This window comes from Pan paniscus, chromosome 1 (assembly GCF_029289425.2).
Source record: "Pan paniscus chromosome 1, NHGRI_mPanPan1-v2.0_pri, whole genome shotgun sequence".
NCBI classification, from domain to species: Eukaryota; Metazoa; Chordata; class Mammalia; order Primates; family Hominidae; genus Pan; species Pan paniscus.
In genome coordinates, this window is record NC_073249.2 from 190,714,502 (window position 1) to 190,729,606 (window position 15,105).

Genomic DNA, 15,105 nt, shown 5'->3' on the forward strand with positions numbered 1-15,105 from the left:
AGGGCAAGGCGGGTGGATCACCTGAGGTCAGGGGTTTGAGACCAACCTGGCCAACATGGCAAAACCCTGTCTCTATTAAAAATACAAAAATTTGCTGGGCGTGGTGGCACACACCTGTATTCCCGGCTACTCAGCAGGCTGAGGCAGAAGAATCGCCTGAACCCGGGAGGCAGAGGTTGCAGTGAGCTGAGATCACGCCATTGCACTCCGGCCTGGGTGACAAGAGTGAAACTTCATCTCAAAAATAAATAAATAAATAAATAAATAAATGTTTTTAATTTTTATTTTATTATTTTTTTAGAGACAGGGTCTCGCTCTGTTGCCCAGCCTGGAGGGCAGTGGTGCGATCCCAGCCCACTGCAGCCTCAACCCTCCAGGCTCAAGTTGTCCTCCTGCCCCATAGCTGGGACTAATTTTTTGTAGAGACAGAGTCTCACTTTGTTGCCCAGGCTGGTCTCAAACTCCTGGACTGAAGTGATCCTTCTACCTTCCCTTCCCAAAGTGCTGGGATTACAGATGTGAGCCACTGAATCCAGCCTTGACTGGGTATTGACTGTGAGTACAGGGTGGGGAGAACTCACAGAGAGAGAGGTGTGAGTGCAGGGGAGCCCTCCACCAGGATATACTTTATGGGGCTCAGTGCAAAATGAACATGGAGCCCTTAGTTCAGAAATTATTATGAATTCCAAGACAACCCAGGGGAGTGTTAAGTCAGGCCCTCGGGAGTGGGGAGACTTGTGTGACTCCTATGAAGCCAACCCTGACCTCCGATTGCCTGTGGAGCCCCACTGCCCCCGGCCTCCCCCAGCCAAGTTGTTAGGGAGAGAGAGTATAAGGCCTGGGGCTCCCTGGGCTGTCTAAGGGAAGGCGAAGAGGGGAAGGACGGCCTAGTGTGGGCAGGCCTGGAGAAAGCTGAGGGAAGGACCCAAAGACCAGCAGACCTCTTCCCAGGAAGCCCCCCAGAGCCAGGCCCATGTCTGAGAGCAGCCCTCTGTCTTCTGTCCCCCCACACCAACCAGGCTGCTGGGTGGTCTAGACACATGTGGTCACATTTAGATGTTGATTGAAGCAAAATTATTATAAGATTAGAATATTTAAGGTAACTTTAATTTCCACTGCATTGCTGGGATTTTTGAGGATGGGGCCAAGAGCTCCCCTGGGGTGGAGGTAGGGAGAATGGTGGGGGATGCAGGAGGGGTCTCCATCACCCCTGCCTGAGAGGAGAGGCTGCTGGCAACTCAAAAGAAGGAGGGAGAGCTAGACAGAGGGGAAGACTTCCCAGGAATCTTAGAAGCAGGAGTTCAGCCCTCCAGCAGATGTGGGGAGTGAAGGGCCGGCCTTGGTGGAACAGGAATTCACCAGCACCACACCTCCTCCCCAGACTATCTGAACATCCTGGACCACACATCTGTGCACATATCCCTCCCTTCAGGTTGCCAGATAGACAGAAAGGGGGGCCAAAGGAGGGTCCCATCCAGGACCTCCCAGGCTCCAACCTGGGGTGGTTGGGACCCAGAGGGTTTCTTATTGGCAGATCAGTAGAAATTTAGAAGGAATAGGAAAATAAGGTAATAGTAATAAGGATTACTAACATTATTATTATTATTTTTGGAGACGAAGTCTCGCTCTGTCACCCAGGCTGGAGTGCAGTGGCACTAACTCAGGTCACTGCAACCTCCGCCTCCCAGGTTCAAGCGATTTTCCTGCCTCAGCCTCCCAAGTAGCTGGGATTACAGGCACCCACAACCACGCGCAGCTAATTTCTGTATTTTTAGTAGAGACGGGGTTTTACCATGTTGGCCAGGCTGATCTCAAACTCCTTACCTCAAGCGATCTACCCACCTTAGCCTCCCAAAGTGCTGGGATTACAGGTGTGAGCCACTGCACCTGGCCAGATTACTAACATTATTATTTACATTATTATTATAACATTACATTATTAACATTATTATTATAACATTATTACTAACATTATTATTATCATTATTAGAGACAAGGTCTCACTTTATTACCCTGTCTGGAGTTCAGTGACATGATCATAGTTCACTGTAGCCTCGAACTCCTGGGCTCAAGCAATCCTCCCACCTCAGCCTCCTAAGTAGCTGGGATTCCAGGAGTGTGCCACCACATCCAGCTTATTTATTTATTTATTTATTTGAGACAGAGTTTCGCTCTTGTTGCCCATGCTGGAGTGCAATGGTGCGATCTCGGCTCACCGCAACCTCCACCTCCCAGGTTCAAGTGATTCTCCTGCCTCAGCCTCCCGAGTAGCTGGGATTACAGGCATGTACCACCACGCCCAGCTAATTTTGTATTTTAGTAGAGATGGAGTTTTTCCATGTTGGTCAGGCTGGTCTCGAACTCCTGACCTCGTGATCTGCCCGCCTTGGCCTCCCAAAGTGCTGGGATTACAGGCTTGAGCCACCGTACCCGGCCTCATTATCTCTTCTTCTTCGTCTTTTTTTTTTTTTTTTTAGATGGAGTCTTGCTCTGTCGCCAGGCTGGAGTGCAGTGGCACGATCTCGGCTCACTGCAGCCTCTGCCTCCCAGGTTCAACCAATTCTCCTGCCTCGGCCTCCCGAGTAGCTGGGACTACAGGCACATGCCACCACGCCCGGCTAATTTTTGTATTTTTAGTAGAGACGGGGTTTCACCATATCGGCCAGGATGGTCTTGATTTCTTGACCTTGTGATCTGCCTGCCTCGGCCTCCCAAAGTGCTATGATTACAGGCGGAGCTCACTATCTCTTCTAAGAGACCTGACAGCACAAATAGGAAAATGGAAGAGGGTGAGCCAGCTTGCCTGGAGCCACATCCCAGCTCTCACTTCCCAGCTGTGTGGCCATGAGTGACCGAGTGATTTAAGCCCTCTGTGCCTCAGTTTTCCCATCTACAAAGTGGGGACAATAAGGAGACCAACCTCAAAGAGCTGTTATAAGGATTAAATGAGTTAATCCACATAAAGTGCTCAGAATAGTGCCTGGCATGAGGCAAGAGCCCTGTGAGTGTTTCCTGTTCATCATTAGGGGCTGTTATCCACCTTTCATAAAGGAGGAATTTGAGGTTTTAGAGAAATGAGGTCACTTGCCCACAGCTACAGAGAGGCAGTACTGGGATCCAAACCCAGGTCTGCTGGACTCCTCAGCCCACTGTCTGAACCACTAGGCTGGTGCCAGAGCTGACTCTGCCAGGGGCCGGGCTAGAAAGTTACATGTTGCGTCTGGTTCAGTTTAACTACCCACCCCATTTGATACCCCTGTCCAGGCCTAGAACAGTCCTTGAAGCCTCACTGGCCAGCTTCTGATTGTCGTGGCTGCGGGAACTAAATCCCAGAGAGGGGCAGCAACTTGCCCAAGGCCACACAGCAGATGATCATAGGCAGAGCTGACCCATCGATATCCAGACACCACCAGAGACAGGCCAAGGTGGAAGCCCCTGGCAGGGGCAGGTAAGGAGTCTGGCTGGGAGTTTGGCCTTGTCAAGAGATAAGCCTTGGTGTGAGAGTCCACGACCTCTGCGCAAATAGCTGGTGGATAAGGAGACAGCGGCCACAAGATCATGGCACAGCTGTCAGCCTCTACTGGGGGATGGGGAGCTGAGGCCCCCTTGGGGTTGGGGAGGCGCCTGATGGCCAATGAACACCAGGGCCACAGGATCTGGCCAAGGGACAGGGCCCAGACTTGGCGTCCAGGGCTGGTTGAAAGGAGAAGGAGCTGCAGCCCTCCCTCCCTGCAAGGCACTGGGCAGGGGCAGGTGGGGCAGGGGTTGGGGGGAAAGGGAGGGGATTGGGGACAGGTGTGTACCTCATAGAATCAGGCCTGAGGGCCCCAGGAAAAGTGTAAGGAGTGAGTCAGGAGACCCAGGGGTGGGATCTGAGTGGGGGACCAGCTGAATTTGTGTCTGAATGTGGGTGTGAAGCCCATGGGAGTCCCTTTCCCACAAAGCATGCCCCTCCCTTGCCCGTTTGTGTCACCAGGCCCCACTTCATGCAGCGCTCCCTCCCTTCTCTCTAAACAGCTCACACTCAGAGTGAAGTGCTCTGCATGGATTGACTGTCATCCTCACAACATGCCTATGAGAGCTTCCCAGATGGAGAAACTGAGGCATCAGAGGTTAAGTGTTTGCCCAATGGCATGTGGCTGGTAGGTGGTGGCACTTGGATTTGAACCCAGGCAGTCTAACTCCAGGGTCTTTGCTGTCAACCTTTAGTCCCTGCTGCCTAGCTCCCACCCCCTCCCAGCCCGTCCCCATGCACACTCAGCCCCCATCAGATCCCCATGCAGGGTCTGGTTTCCACACCAGCTTCAGGGTCAGAACTCTGCAATCTCCCCTCAGTCGGTGTCCTCCTAGGCACCCTGCCAGCCAGGCCCCCTCCCTTCTCTGGGCAGTGCCCCAGCCTGGCTCCCCTGTAGTTCAGGCCAGGAGGCCAGACCTAAAGACCCCTGGCAATTGCCCCCAATTCTGACGGGTGGGATGGAGTGGGCCAGGCTCTGACGGTAGGTAAGGGTGAGAGGCCCCGTTGTGGAGTGGCGGGGCTGGTGTGTACCTTGGCAGGGGGACAGAAAAGTGGGAGGCCCTCAGAGGGCAGGCAGCAGGAGGGGGAAGGTTGAGGGGGGTGGGCCCTGACCCGAGACAGCCTGGGGCCCTCCCTGCTCCTTTCCTGGACCTGGTGAGGGCTCTGCTCTTTCCCACTGAAAATACACACACACACAGCCACACTCACCCCCACACACAGCCACCCACACCCCCCCCACAGACACACACACACACACTCCCACCCACACTCACACAGCCACACACACCCACACCCACAAACACAGAGCCACACACACACTCCCATCCCCACACACAGCCACACACACCCCCATACCCACAAACACACAGCGGCACCCACACACCCACACACACAGCCACCCATACCCCCCCACACAGCCCCTCCCACACACACTCCCACTCACACCCCCCCACAGAGCCACACACACAAAGCTACAATACACCCACACAGCCACACACACCCACACAAAGCCACATAGCCACATCCACACACCCACAGGCAGCCACACCCCCCCACACCCCCCCACGCACACATACCTCCCCACACGCACACAAATACACACCCCCACCCCTCCACACACCTACACACATGCTGACCCCCCACCCATGCGCGCACACACACACTCGCACACCCAAGCACACATACCTCCACATATGCCCACACCCACCTACACGCATGCACACACACACACAGGCACGCACACACACACATGCATGCACACACACATACACACCCACCTACACGTACACGCACAGGCACGCGCACACACACATGCACGCACACACACGCCCACACCCACCTACATGCACACACAGACACCCACACTCACCTACATGCACACACGCACACAGACATGCACACACACACACCCCAAAATCCTTTCCTGACCTCATCTCCCCTTCCCTCTGCACTTGCTGCCTCCTCCTTTCTCCCCTGCTGCCTGGCTACTGCCCCTACCCCCACCCCAACCTCCAACCCTTAATTGCTGTCCCTAAGAATGTCCTTCTGTGACAGCCCATCCCGTGGGCCTCCCTGGCCTTCTAGAAGCACTCTGCCTTTGCCTTCTGGGACACTGCTCTCCCGGTCCCTGCCACCTTCTCAGTCTCCTTTGCCGACCCCTCTCCCTGGGCAGCCCCGTGAATGCTGATGAGTGTCCTGCCCGCGCCCTGCCCGCCTCCCTGGGCCCGCTCCTTATTCTATGGCATCAGTCGCCATCTGCAAACCGTGGATTCCTCCTCGCTATCCCAGAACTCTCACCTCCCTTCCGGATCCATGGAAGTCCCACAGGCTCATCCAATTCATTACATCCGTCCTCCTTCTTCTCCTAGACCCTGCCGCCCCCAGGCCTAGCCCAAAGCCTGCGCACTGTCCTTGACACTGCCTCTTCCTAGGCCCCTCGCCCAAACTCTGCCTAGTTCGCCTCCTCACTCCCCTCACACTGGGCCCTCCCTTTCCTTCCCCCTCACTGTGCACCTCATGGGACCATGCCAGGGTATTCCCGCAGCCTCCTCGGTGGCCTGCCTCTATCTTCCTCCACACAGCTTCGGGAGGCTCTTTCCAAAGCACAAATCCGACCACGTGACTGCCCTGCTCCAGAGCCTTCCGTGACTCCCCATTTCCGGGGGACGAGGTCTGGCCTGCTCCCGCCTGCCTCTGTGACCCCGGCTCAATGCCCTAAAGCCTGAATGTGCGGGCCACGACTGGCCCCTGTGAGTCCTCCGGGCTCAGCCTACCGAGGTCACGTCTGCAGGCAGCCTTCTGGGGACTCCTCACTGGGGGCCACCAGCCCGAGCTGCCCCTTCCCTGCAGGACCACGCCTGGCCGTCCTTCTCAGCAGCCGCGTCCGTCCCCACAAGCAGGTGGCCCCTCGAGGGCAGGGGCTGCGCGGACTCCCTGGCGGCCGAGCCGCGGGTCAGGTGGACGGGGAGGGATGGGGGCGGGCCGCCCGGGAGCGCGTGTGTGGCGGGGGCTCGGCGTGGGTGTCGGGGAGGGAGGCAGCCGTCCGAGTCCGCGCTGGGCGCGCTGGGCCGGGCGGGGCGCGGGCCTTGGCCGTGGCTGTGGAAAGAGGAGGGCGGAGGCCCCGCCCCGACGCACCCCTCCTGCCGCCCGCCCACTCCGGCAGCCGCGAGGGGCGGCCGGCAGAGCGACGCGGAACCCCGCCGGCGCGGACCCCGGACCCCAACGCCGCCCGCCCAGCCGCGGACGCCCCTGCCCGGAGCCCTCGCCGCCCAGGCCGCCCTCGAGGGCCGGGAGCGGCGCCCGGCGGCCGCGCCCGCAGGTAAAGGCGAGGAGGCGGGCACCGGGGCTCGGGCTGGGGGGCTCCGAGGGCAAGACCTGGGCTGGGCTTCCCCCAACACCATGCGGGATAGCAGGGCCGGCGCCTCGGACTCCGGGGTGGGGACGCGGTGGGGGACTCGGGCCAGGGGGTCGCCTTAGAATGGGGGAGACCATCCCGTTCCCTGTGCCCCGTTCCCTCCCCGGCAGGATCCCAGTAAAGCCCCCTCCTCCCTTCCTCTCCCAGAAGCGAGGGCTCCAGCATAAGACAGTGCCGGGTGCAACCCCCGACGATGTGGCTCTGGGCGCGTCACCACCTCCCGATCTCCCGTCCCACCTGTAAAGTGGGGATAAAAAAGCCGCCTTCACAGGGTAGTGGAGGAGAGAGGAGGGAGTGAGGGGCCTTAGCATCCCCCCGCTCTCACTCCTGCCCCTATCTCTCTGACATTGCTGATTTGCTGGAGACCTTCCAGTTATAAGGTTTTTCTGCCTTAGCCCCCAGGTTCCTCCTATTCTAGGTGCCCTGTCAGTCCCCTCGCCCCAAACTGGAGACAAGTTCCCAGGAATGTTCCTGTCAGGGGCTCAGCATCCCCCCAGCTCCAGACTGAGACTTGCAGGGGGTGAGGGGCCGCTGCCTGGCCAAGAGGGACTGGGGTCCCAGGGCCCCAGAACAACCTCCCAGTGTCTCTGCCCTGGGTCTGGAGCCACCCTAGCCCCGGAAATCCTCCAGGTAGAGAAATGCTATTCAGCCAGAGAGCCCAGGAACGCTATTGCCATGGGGAAAACTTTGCTGGTTGTATGTGTGCACGCACGTGTGTGTGCCTGTGTGAGACCATGCTGGGTTCCTGACACAGACGTGCGGTTGACCTCCTTAGGGGTGCCGGAGCAACCAGAAATCATCCCTCCTATCTGCTATCAGTACCTCTTGCTCAGGCTGGCAGCAGGGGCCCATCCACTCCTCTTAGCAGAGTCCCCTTGGCAAGGACAGCCTCCCAGCAGCTGTACTGGGCATTTGAAAAATCTGGGGGCCGTGGAGCTAGATGGCTGGAGGGTCAGGCAGCCTGGGGTTCCTCTCTGGGGACTGAGCTAAGATCGACTGATCCTTACTGCCCCAAGCAGATGGGGCCGCAGGGCAGGAGTTGGTGATCTCTGGAGAGACACCATGGTTGGTGGTCTGCATCAGGGCACAGGTGCTGTCACTGGCTTCCCAGTGGACTGGTGAACACCTACAAACCCTTGGACACACAATGACCCTAGATGATAATGAGGAGAAACCACAGACATGCTCACCCAGCCACACACAGCCTTGCACCCTTCTGAGAGCCATGCACAGTCACACACCGACCCAAACATTCATTAGATTCATGCGGACACCCTCCTCTAATGAAACATACACCACCACAAGACACAGGCGGACACATGCACACACACCCAAACTCCTACAGACACATGGCAGGCCCCACGTGGCCCAGCCAGACATACTCAGACAGGACGGCACACACACACATACGCTCACACCCAGACACACTCACCAGGGTCTCTTTCTCTGGTTTCACTTCGTCTACCACAGTGAAAATGAGAATTTCCGCTCTTTGGCTCAGAGGAAGGGGAAAGAAAATATGGAAGTGAATGTGTCTGTTAGCAAGAGGGAGGAGAAAGATACTAAGCAGGGCTGTCAGCCTGAGCCCCTGTACTCCACTACCTTCTCTGCTCCTGCCTGAGCCGGAACAAAGGACGCACAGCCCCAGCTTCCTTGCCCTGCTGGCCCCCCAGCCCGCTCCAGAACTCTCAGTGGCAGGGATGGGGCACCTCTTACAGGGAAGTGGGGTCTCAGATGCGCTGGTCCCATCCGTGGCAGGAGGAAATTAGTGTCGGGTCGGAGGAACGAGAGAGACACAGCAGCCTCTCCTCTGGGGTGTGGCTGTGGTCTCACGGTGCCCTACTAGGTACCCGAGGAGGGGCACCATGCGAGCCAAAGTGCAGATCAGGGAAGGTGGCACCTAAGAGGTAATCTGGCCAGGGCTTTCGAAGATGATAATTTTGACAGGTGCAGGGGGTGGAAAGGATGAATGGGAGGGTGTTCCTGGCTGAGGGCACAGCTCGTGCAGAGGTGTGGAGGGGGAAGCTTCAGGGTTCTCTCAGGGACAGTGAGTAATGGGAGTAATGGGCACTGTTGGATCACACTGGGGAGTGGGAGGGACTCATGACTTTGAGGTCAGATTTCTAAGGGCCCTGTCCAGAGAAAGGGTGTGAGCTGCAAATGATATAATCTGGGAATCACTCTGGCTGCTCTGGGGAACAAGGATGAAGGGGGGATCTTCGAGGCAAGGGAGATCACAGAGGAGGCTGGGCAGAGTTTAAGGAGAAAGGTGACGGGGGATGAAGTGGGCGGTTGCCATGGGGATGAGAGGAAGAAGTAGATGGAAAGGAGTAAGCCAGTTGGCGATGGGGCCAGAAGCCTTGCACTGGATGGCTGTGGCCTGTCCCCAGAGAAGGCAGGTGCAGGGGAGATGTGGGTTTGGCGCTGGGGTCTGATAAATTGAGATGACTGGGAGCTGGAGGCTGAGTGTAGCCTTGAAGGCTGGGTGGGTTTGCGAGGCCATATGTGGACACACATGTGCCCAAGTACCAGTCATGGAAGTCTGACTCCCAGAAAGAGAATTCCAGGCCCACTTTGTTCTGAGGGCATTTCCAGAGTGGGTGGAGTGTGGACAGCAGATCTTGAGTAAGGCAGCATGTGCTGTGTGGAGATGAGCTGGCATTGGGAGTCAGACAGATCTAGGACTTCCCAGCTCTGTGCCTCAGTTTCCCCATCTCTAAAATGGGAATGCTGTACTGGTCTCCAGAGTTGTTTTGCCTGCAGAGAGGTGAGGAGTAGTTCCAGGTCACACATGCAATGGGGGCACAGCACCTAGATCTTCCGATCAGTGTCCATTCCGCCTCTCTGGTTGGACCCTGGGAGTGGACTGGGGAGGACCTGGCCGTGCTTCCATTCAGATTCTTGGAAAGTTCTGAATTGGAGGCTGACTATCCCCATGCAGCCTGGATGGGCTGGGATTCCTGGCTTTTGAAGGGGAAGAAGAGGTCACATGTGGGGGTGGCGGAGGGCTAGTGCCTCATGGGGAGAGCCAGGTGGCACTGCTGGCCCAGCTCATGGATGGGGTTATGGAGACTCAGAGGGGAACTCACCTGAGGTCACACGGCAGCCAGAGGCAGAATCGAAACAGAGGCCAGGATCCCAGGCCCAGGTGCCCTTCCTCACAAAGGCTGCCCTCCCTCAAAGGACATGGAGCAGAGGGAACCTTACTGGGTTTTGTGATTTCTTTCTTTTTTTTTTTTTTAATTTTTTTTGAGACAGAGTCTGGCTCTTGTCACCCAGGCTGGAGTGCAGTGGCACGATCTTGGCTCACTGCAACCTCCACCTCCCAGGTTGAAACGATTCTCCTACCTCAGCCTCCCAAGTACCTGGGATTATAGGCGTCCACCACCATGCCCGGCTAATTTTTTGTATTTTTAGTAGAGATGGGGCCAGGCTGCTCTTGCACACCTGACCTCAGGTGATCCGCCGGCCTTGGCCTCCCAAAGTGCTGTGATTACAGGGGTGAGCCACTGTGCCTGGCCAATAAGAAGGAATTAGAACAGCAACTTTTTTTTTTTTTTTTTTTTTTTTGAGACAGAGTCTGGCTCTGTCGCCCAGGCTGGAGTGTAGTGGCATGGTCTCGGCTCACTGCAACCTCCGCCTCCCAGGTTCAAGCCATTCTTCTGCTTCAGACTCCTGAGTAGCTGGGACTACAGGTGAACACCCCCATGCCCAGCTAATTTTTGTATTTTTAGTAGAGATGGGGTTTCACCGTATCGGCCAGGCTGGTCTCAAACTCCTGACCTCATGATCTACCCGCCTTGGCCTCCCAAAGTGCTAGGATTATAGGAGTGAGCCACCGTGCCATGCCTGGTCTTTTTTTTTTTTTTTAAGACGGAGTCTCACTCTGTCGCCCAGGCTGGAGTGCAGTGGCGCGATCTTGGCTCACTGCAACCTCCACCTCCTGGATTCAAGCGATTCTCCTGCCTCACCCTCCTGAGTAGCTGGGATTACAGGTGTGCACCACCAGGCCCGGCTAATTTTTGTATTTTTAGTAGAGACAAGGTTTCACCATGTTGGCCAGGCTGGTCTTGAACTCCTGACTTCAAGTGAGCCACCCACCTTGGCCTTCCAAAGTGCTGGGATTATAGGTGTTAGCCACCATGCCTGGCCTTTCTTCCTTCCTTCCTTCCTCTCTATTTTTTTTTTTTTTTTTTTTTTTGAGACGGAGTCTCGCTCTGTCGCCCAGGCTGGGGTGCAATGGCATGATCTCGGCTCACTGCATCCTCTGCCTCCCGGGTTCAAGTGATTCTCTTGCCTCAGCCTCCTGAGTAGCTGGGATTACAGGCACACGCCGCCAAGCCTGGCTAATTTTTATATTTTTAGTAGAGATGGGGTTTCACCACGTTGGTCAGGCTGTTCTTGAACTCCCGACCTTGTGATCTGCCCGCCTCGGCCTCCCAAAATGCTGGGGTTACAGGCGTGAGCCATTGTGCCCGTCCTCTTTTTATTTATTTTTTTGAGATGGAGTCTCTCTCTGTCACCCAGGCTGGAGTGCAGTGGTGCAATCTTGGCTCACTGCAACCTCCACCTCCTGGGTTTGAGCAATTCTCCTGCTTCAGCCTCCCTAGTAGCTGGGATTACAGATGTGTACCATCACTTCTGCTAATTTTTGTATTTTTAGTAGAGACGGGGTTTCGCCATGTTGGTCAGGCTGATCTTGAACTCCTGACCTCAAGTGATCCGCCCGCCTGAGCCTCCCAAAAGGAATGGAATCTCAATTGTCGTACATCTACAGTGTGTGGGGCATTTTCATAGCACAAGGGGTTTTTTGTGGAGGGGGAAAGAGGAATAGCAGGCATGAGAAGGTCAGACCCAGAGAGAGCCCAGAACCGTGAGGGCTGGGATGGTATTTTCTATTATCTAGGAACCCTTGGTGGTCCCTGGTGGGTCCTGCAAGGGAGGGAAGCCTCTGTGAAGAGGCGGGGCCTGAGCTGGGGGTCCTGGCCTCTGGTCTCAATTCTGCCACTGGCTGCTGTGTGACCTCAGGAGAGTTTTCCTCTGAGTCTGTGTAACCCCATCCATGAGCTGGGCCAGCAGTGCCAGCCTGCCTCTCCTTACAGCCTGTGGTGAGGAGAAACCTAGATTGCGGGGTAGAGGGGTCAGTTCTCTCCTGAAAGATCCCAGGTGGCCAACTCTTTGGTCTCCACACCCGTCCAGTGTCCACAGCCCCCACCACCTGGAAGTTCTCCTTTCTGGCTAGCCTCCTTCCTTCCCACTGTGCTGGCTGCCACCAAGCTCTGCGTGGGCACTCCAGGCCACGCTCCCTGACAGGCGACCACGGCTCTGCTCATGGCAAGCATTCTTTTCATAGTTCCTGGAGCACAGCAAATCCGGCTGCTTAGCCAGGAATGCAGAGCCCCCTCCTGCAGCGGCAGCAGGGGCTGGATTGGGGTTGGAACCCCTGGGGGTCAGGCAGGAGGGACTGAGGGGGTGCAGGGGACCGACCTTCACCCCAGTACACACCATGCCTCAGCTTGGGGGAGCCAGAAGGTTGTCCTCATCTTTGGACTTGCTTAGCTTGGGGCCAAGCTCTGGGACCATCCTTCCCTGGCTGGGGGAACTTGGGCAAATGACGTCTCTCTGAGCCTCGGTTTCTGATCTGTAAAATCGAGTTTATAATACTAACCTCACAGGGCTGTTGAGAGGTGTCATTGTGATTTTATTTATTTATTTATTATTTATTTATTTATATTTATATATATATATTTTTTGAGACGGAGTTTCGCTCTTGTTATCCAGGCTGAAGTGCAATGGCGCGATCTCGGTTCATTTTAACCTCCACCTCCCCAGTTCAAGCAATTCTCCTGCCTCAGCCTCCCAAGTAGCTGGGATTACAGGCACCCGCCACCATGCCCGGCTAATTTTTGTATTTTTAGTAGAGACAGGGTTTCTCCATGTTGGTCAGGCTGGTCTTGAACTCCCGACCTCAGGTGATCTGCCTGCCTCGGGCTCCCAAAGTGCTGGGATTATAGGCATGAACCACTGTGCCAGGCCAGTGATTATATTTATAATAGGGCATATTTATTTAGGATTCCTATATGCCAAGCACTGCTCTGAGTCCGTTACACAAAATTAACTTGTTTAATCCTCACAAATGCTCTGTGAAGCTGAGCTGGGCAGCTTTATATGGGCTGGGCAGAACTGGATTCAGATTCCACCCCTTTCACTTCCTAGCCTGGTTACCTTGGAGAATGGATGTGACCTCTCTGGGACCTAGCACTCTTCCTCAGTAAAATGGGACAGCAGTTCCAGCCTTCCAGGGTTACGGGAGTAAATAATGCCTGGAGTTCCCATTTCATTGATGAAGAAGCTGAGGCCCAGGTGGAGGTCTCATGCTAGTAAGAGCTAGGGCTGAGATAAGGATGCATGCAGCTGGGCTCCAGAGAGGTCCTCTTAATCCGACATGATTTTTAAAGCAAGACTCTTAGTCCAGAGCCTGCCCGTAGTAGGAGCTCAGAAATGGGAAATTTTCCCATGAGCCCCATCTCTGGCAGGAGCCAATTGTTCACCTCATGGCCATCAGCACCTCAGTCTGGAAAGTTGGAATGGGGAAGCGGGCCTGAGGCCCTGGCCAGCCTCTCTGGAACCCTGCAGCTCTCAGAAGCTGGTTGGGGGTGGGGGGCGGGGGGTGCAGACTGTCCCACCCACATCTGGTCTGGGATTTAGCCAACAGCGGCAGGCTCTGTGCAAAGGGGAGACGTCGCCAGGGGAGGGGCTCCAGGAGGGGATTAGGGAAGGCAGCTGGGGGTGAAGGTTAAGAACAGAGTCCCATTGAAGTCGGCTCAGGCACCGCCCTGGCTTACCCACTCACCCCAGCTTCCTATTTGTAAGACAGAGGGGGCCTTGGCCCACTGGAGTGGACTCCTGAGGCACCTGATAGTAGCTGCCCACTCTGCTCCCAGCCTTGCCTGTCCCTGGTGCCATCTAGGTTGAGGCAGCACAGGTGGGGTAGAGCAGGAGTAGGGGGCAGGGCCCGTGGCTGAGGTCTTCAGGGAGCCCAGGTATACAGGGCTTTAGCCACCTGGGGGCCAGGCAGAGCTGGGTTCAGATCCCACCTCCTTCACTTCCTAGCCTGGTTTCCTTAGAGAATGGATGTGACCTCTCTGGGACCCAGTGCTCCTCCTCAGTAAAATGGGACAGCAGTTCCAACCTTCCAGGGTTACAGGAGTCAGTAGTGCCAGGAGTGTGCCTAGTGCTATGTCCAGTGCATACAATGAACTTGGGATGCAGACACCGTTGTTCTTAACGGTTAACATCGGGGAAGGGAATGGGGAAGCAGCTTTAGGTAGGATCTGCATCTCTGATCCTGATATTCAAGGCATTTCTCAGTCTGGCCCCAGCCAGGTCTCCTCTCCTCAAATCATCTGTATGGTGAAAAGCCTAGGCTTTGGAGCCTGCAGCCAGGGTTCAAATTCAGGTTCTACTTTTTTTTTTTTTTTTTTTTTTTTAAAGAGATGGGGGTATCACTATGTTGCCCAGGCTGGACTCAAACTCCTGAACTCAAGTGATTCTCCTGCCTTGGCCTCCCAAAGTGCTGGGATTACAGGTGTGAGCCACTGTGCCCAGCTCCAGGCTCTACTTTTCATGAGCTGTGTGATGTTGGGCCAGTTACTTATCCTCTCTGTCCCTTAGTTTTCTCATCTGTAAAAAGGGAAGATGAAATACTTTTGTCACTGGGTTGTTGTGAGGATTAAATGAGATAATTCATGAGAACACCCAGAACGGTACCTGGCACACAGTAGGTACACAATGAATATTAGCTACGATTAGTTAGTTCATGTGTTTGTCTATTTTATTTGGATTCTCTCCATCCCCTGAATATATTCAGGGCTTTTACACTCTCACACATGCTGTTCCCTTGGCCCAGGACTGATCACCTCTCTCCACTACCAACCAGTTAAATCCATGTTCATCCTTCAAAGCCCAGAGCCAGCTTAAGTCATTTCTTCTCCCAGAGTCTCATGGTGCAGGGAGGGGGCTGGGGCCAGAGAAGCTGGGGCTAAGCTGAGCTGGAGGGTCCTCCTACCTGGGCTCCATCATCCAGGCTGTGGCCCCATGACCCAGCTCTGGGGTCATAGTGTTCAGAGTGGCAGGATGGAGGCAGGGCTCAGCTGAGTTGGAGAGAAGGCCTAGG

At 55.6% G+C, this 15,105-nt stretch overlaps 1 protein-coding gene across 2 annotated transcripts in view; it reads left to right on the forward strand.

Annotated features, from left to right (window-relative positions):
• The first annotated feature begins 6,181 nt into the window (after window positions 1-6,181).
• Window positions 6,182-15,105, forward strand: part of COL8A2 (collagen type VIII alpha 2 chain) — a 30,868-nt gene continuing 21,944 nt past the window's right edge. The window contains exon 1 of one of the 2 annotated variants that reach the window (XM_034961275.4): window positions 6,182-6,833. In XM_034961275.4, the coding sequence (XP_034817166.2) occupies window positions 6,241-6,833 (593 nt within the window). In that variant the 5' untranslated portion in view covers window positions 6,182-6,240. Of the gene's footprint in view, window positions 6,834-7,381; window positions 7,560-15,105 lie in introns of those variants that run through there. The other variant, XM_063608833.1, reaches the window with a different exon arrangement.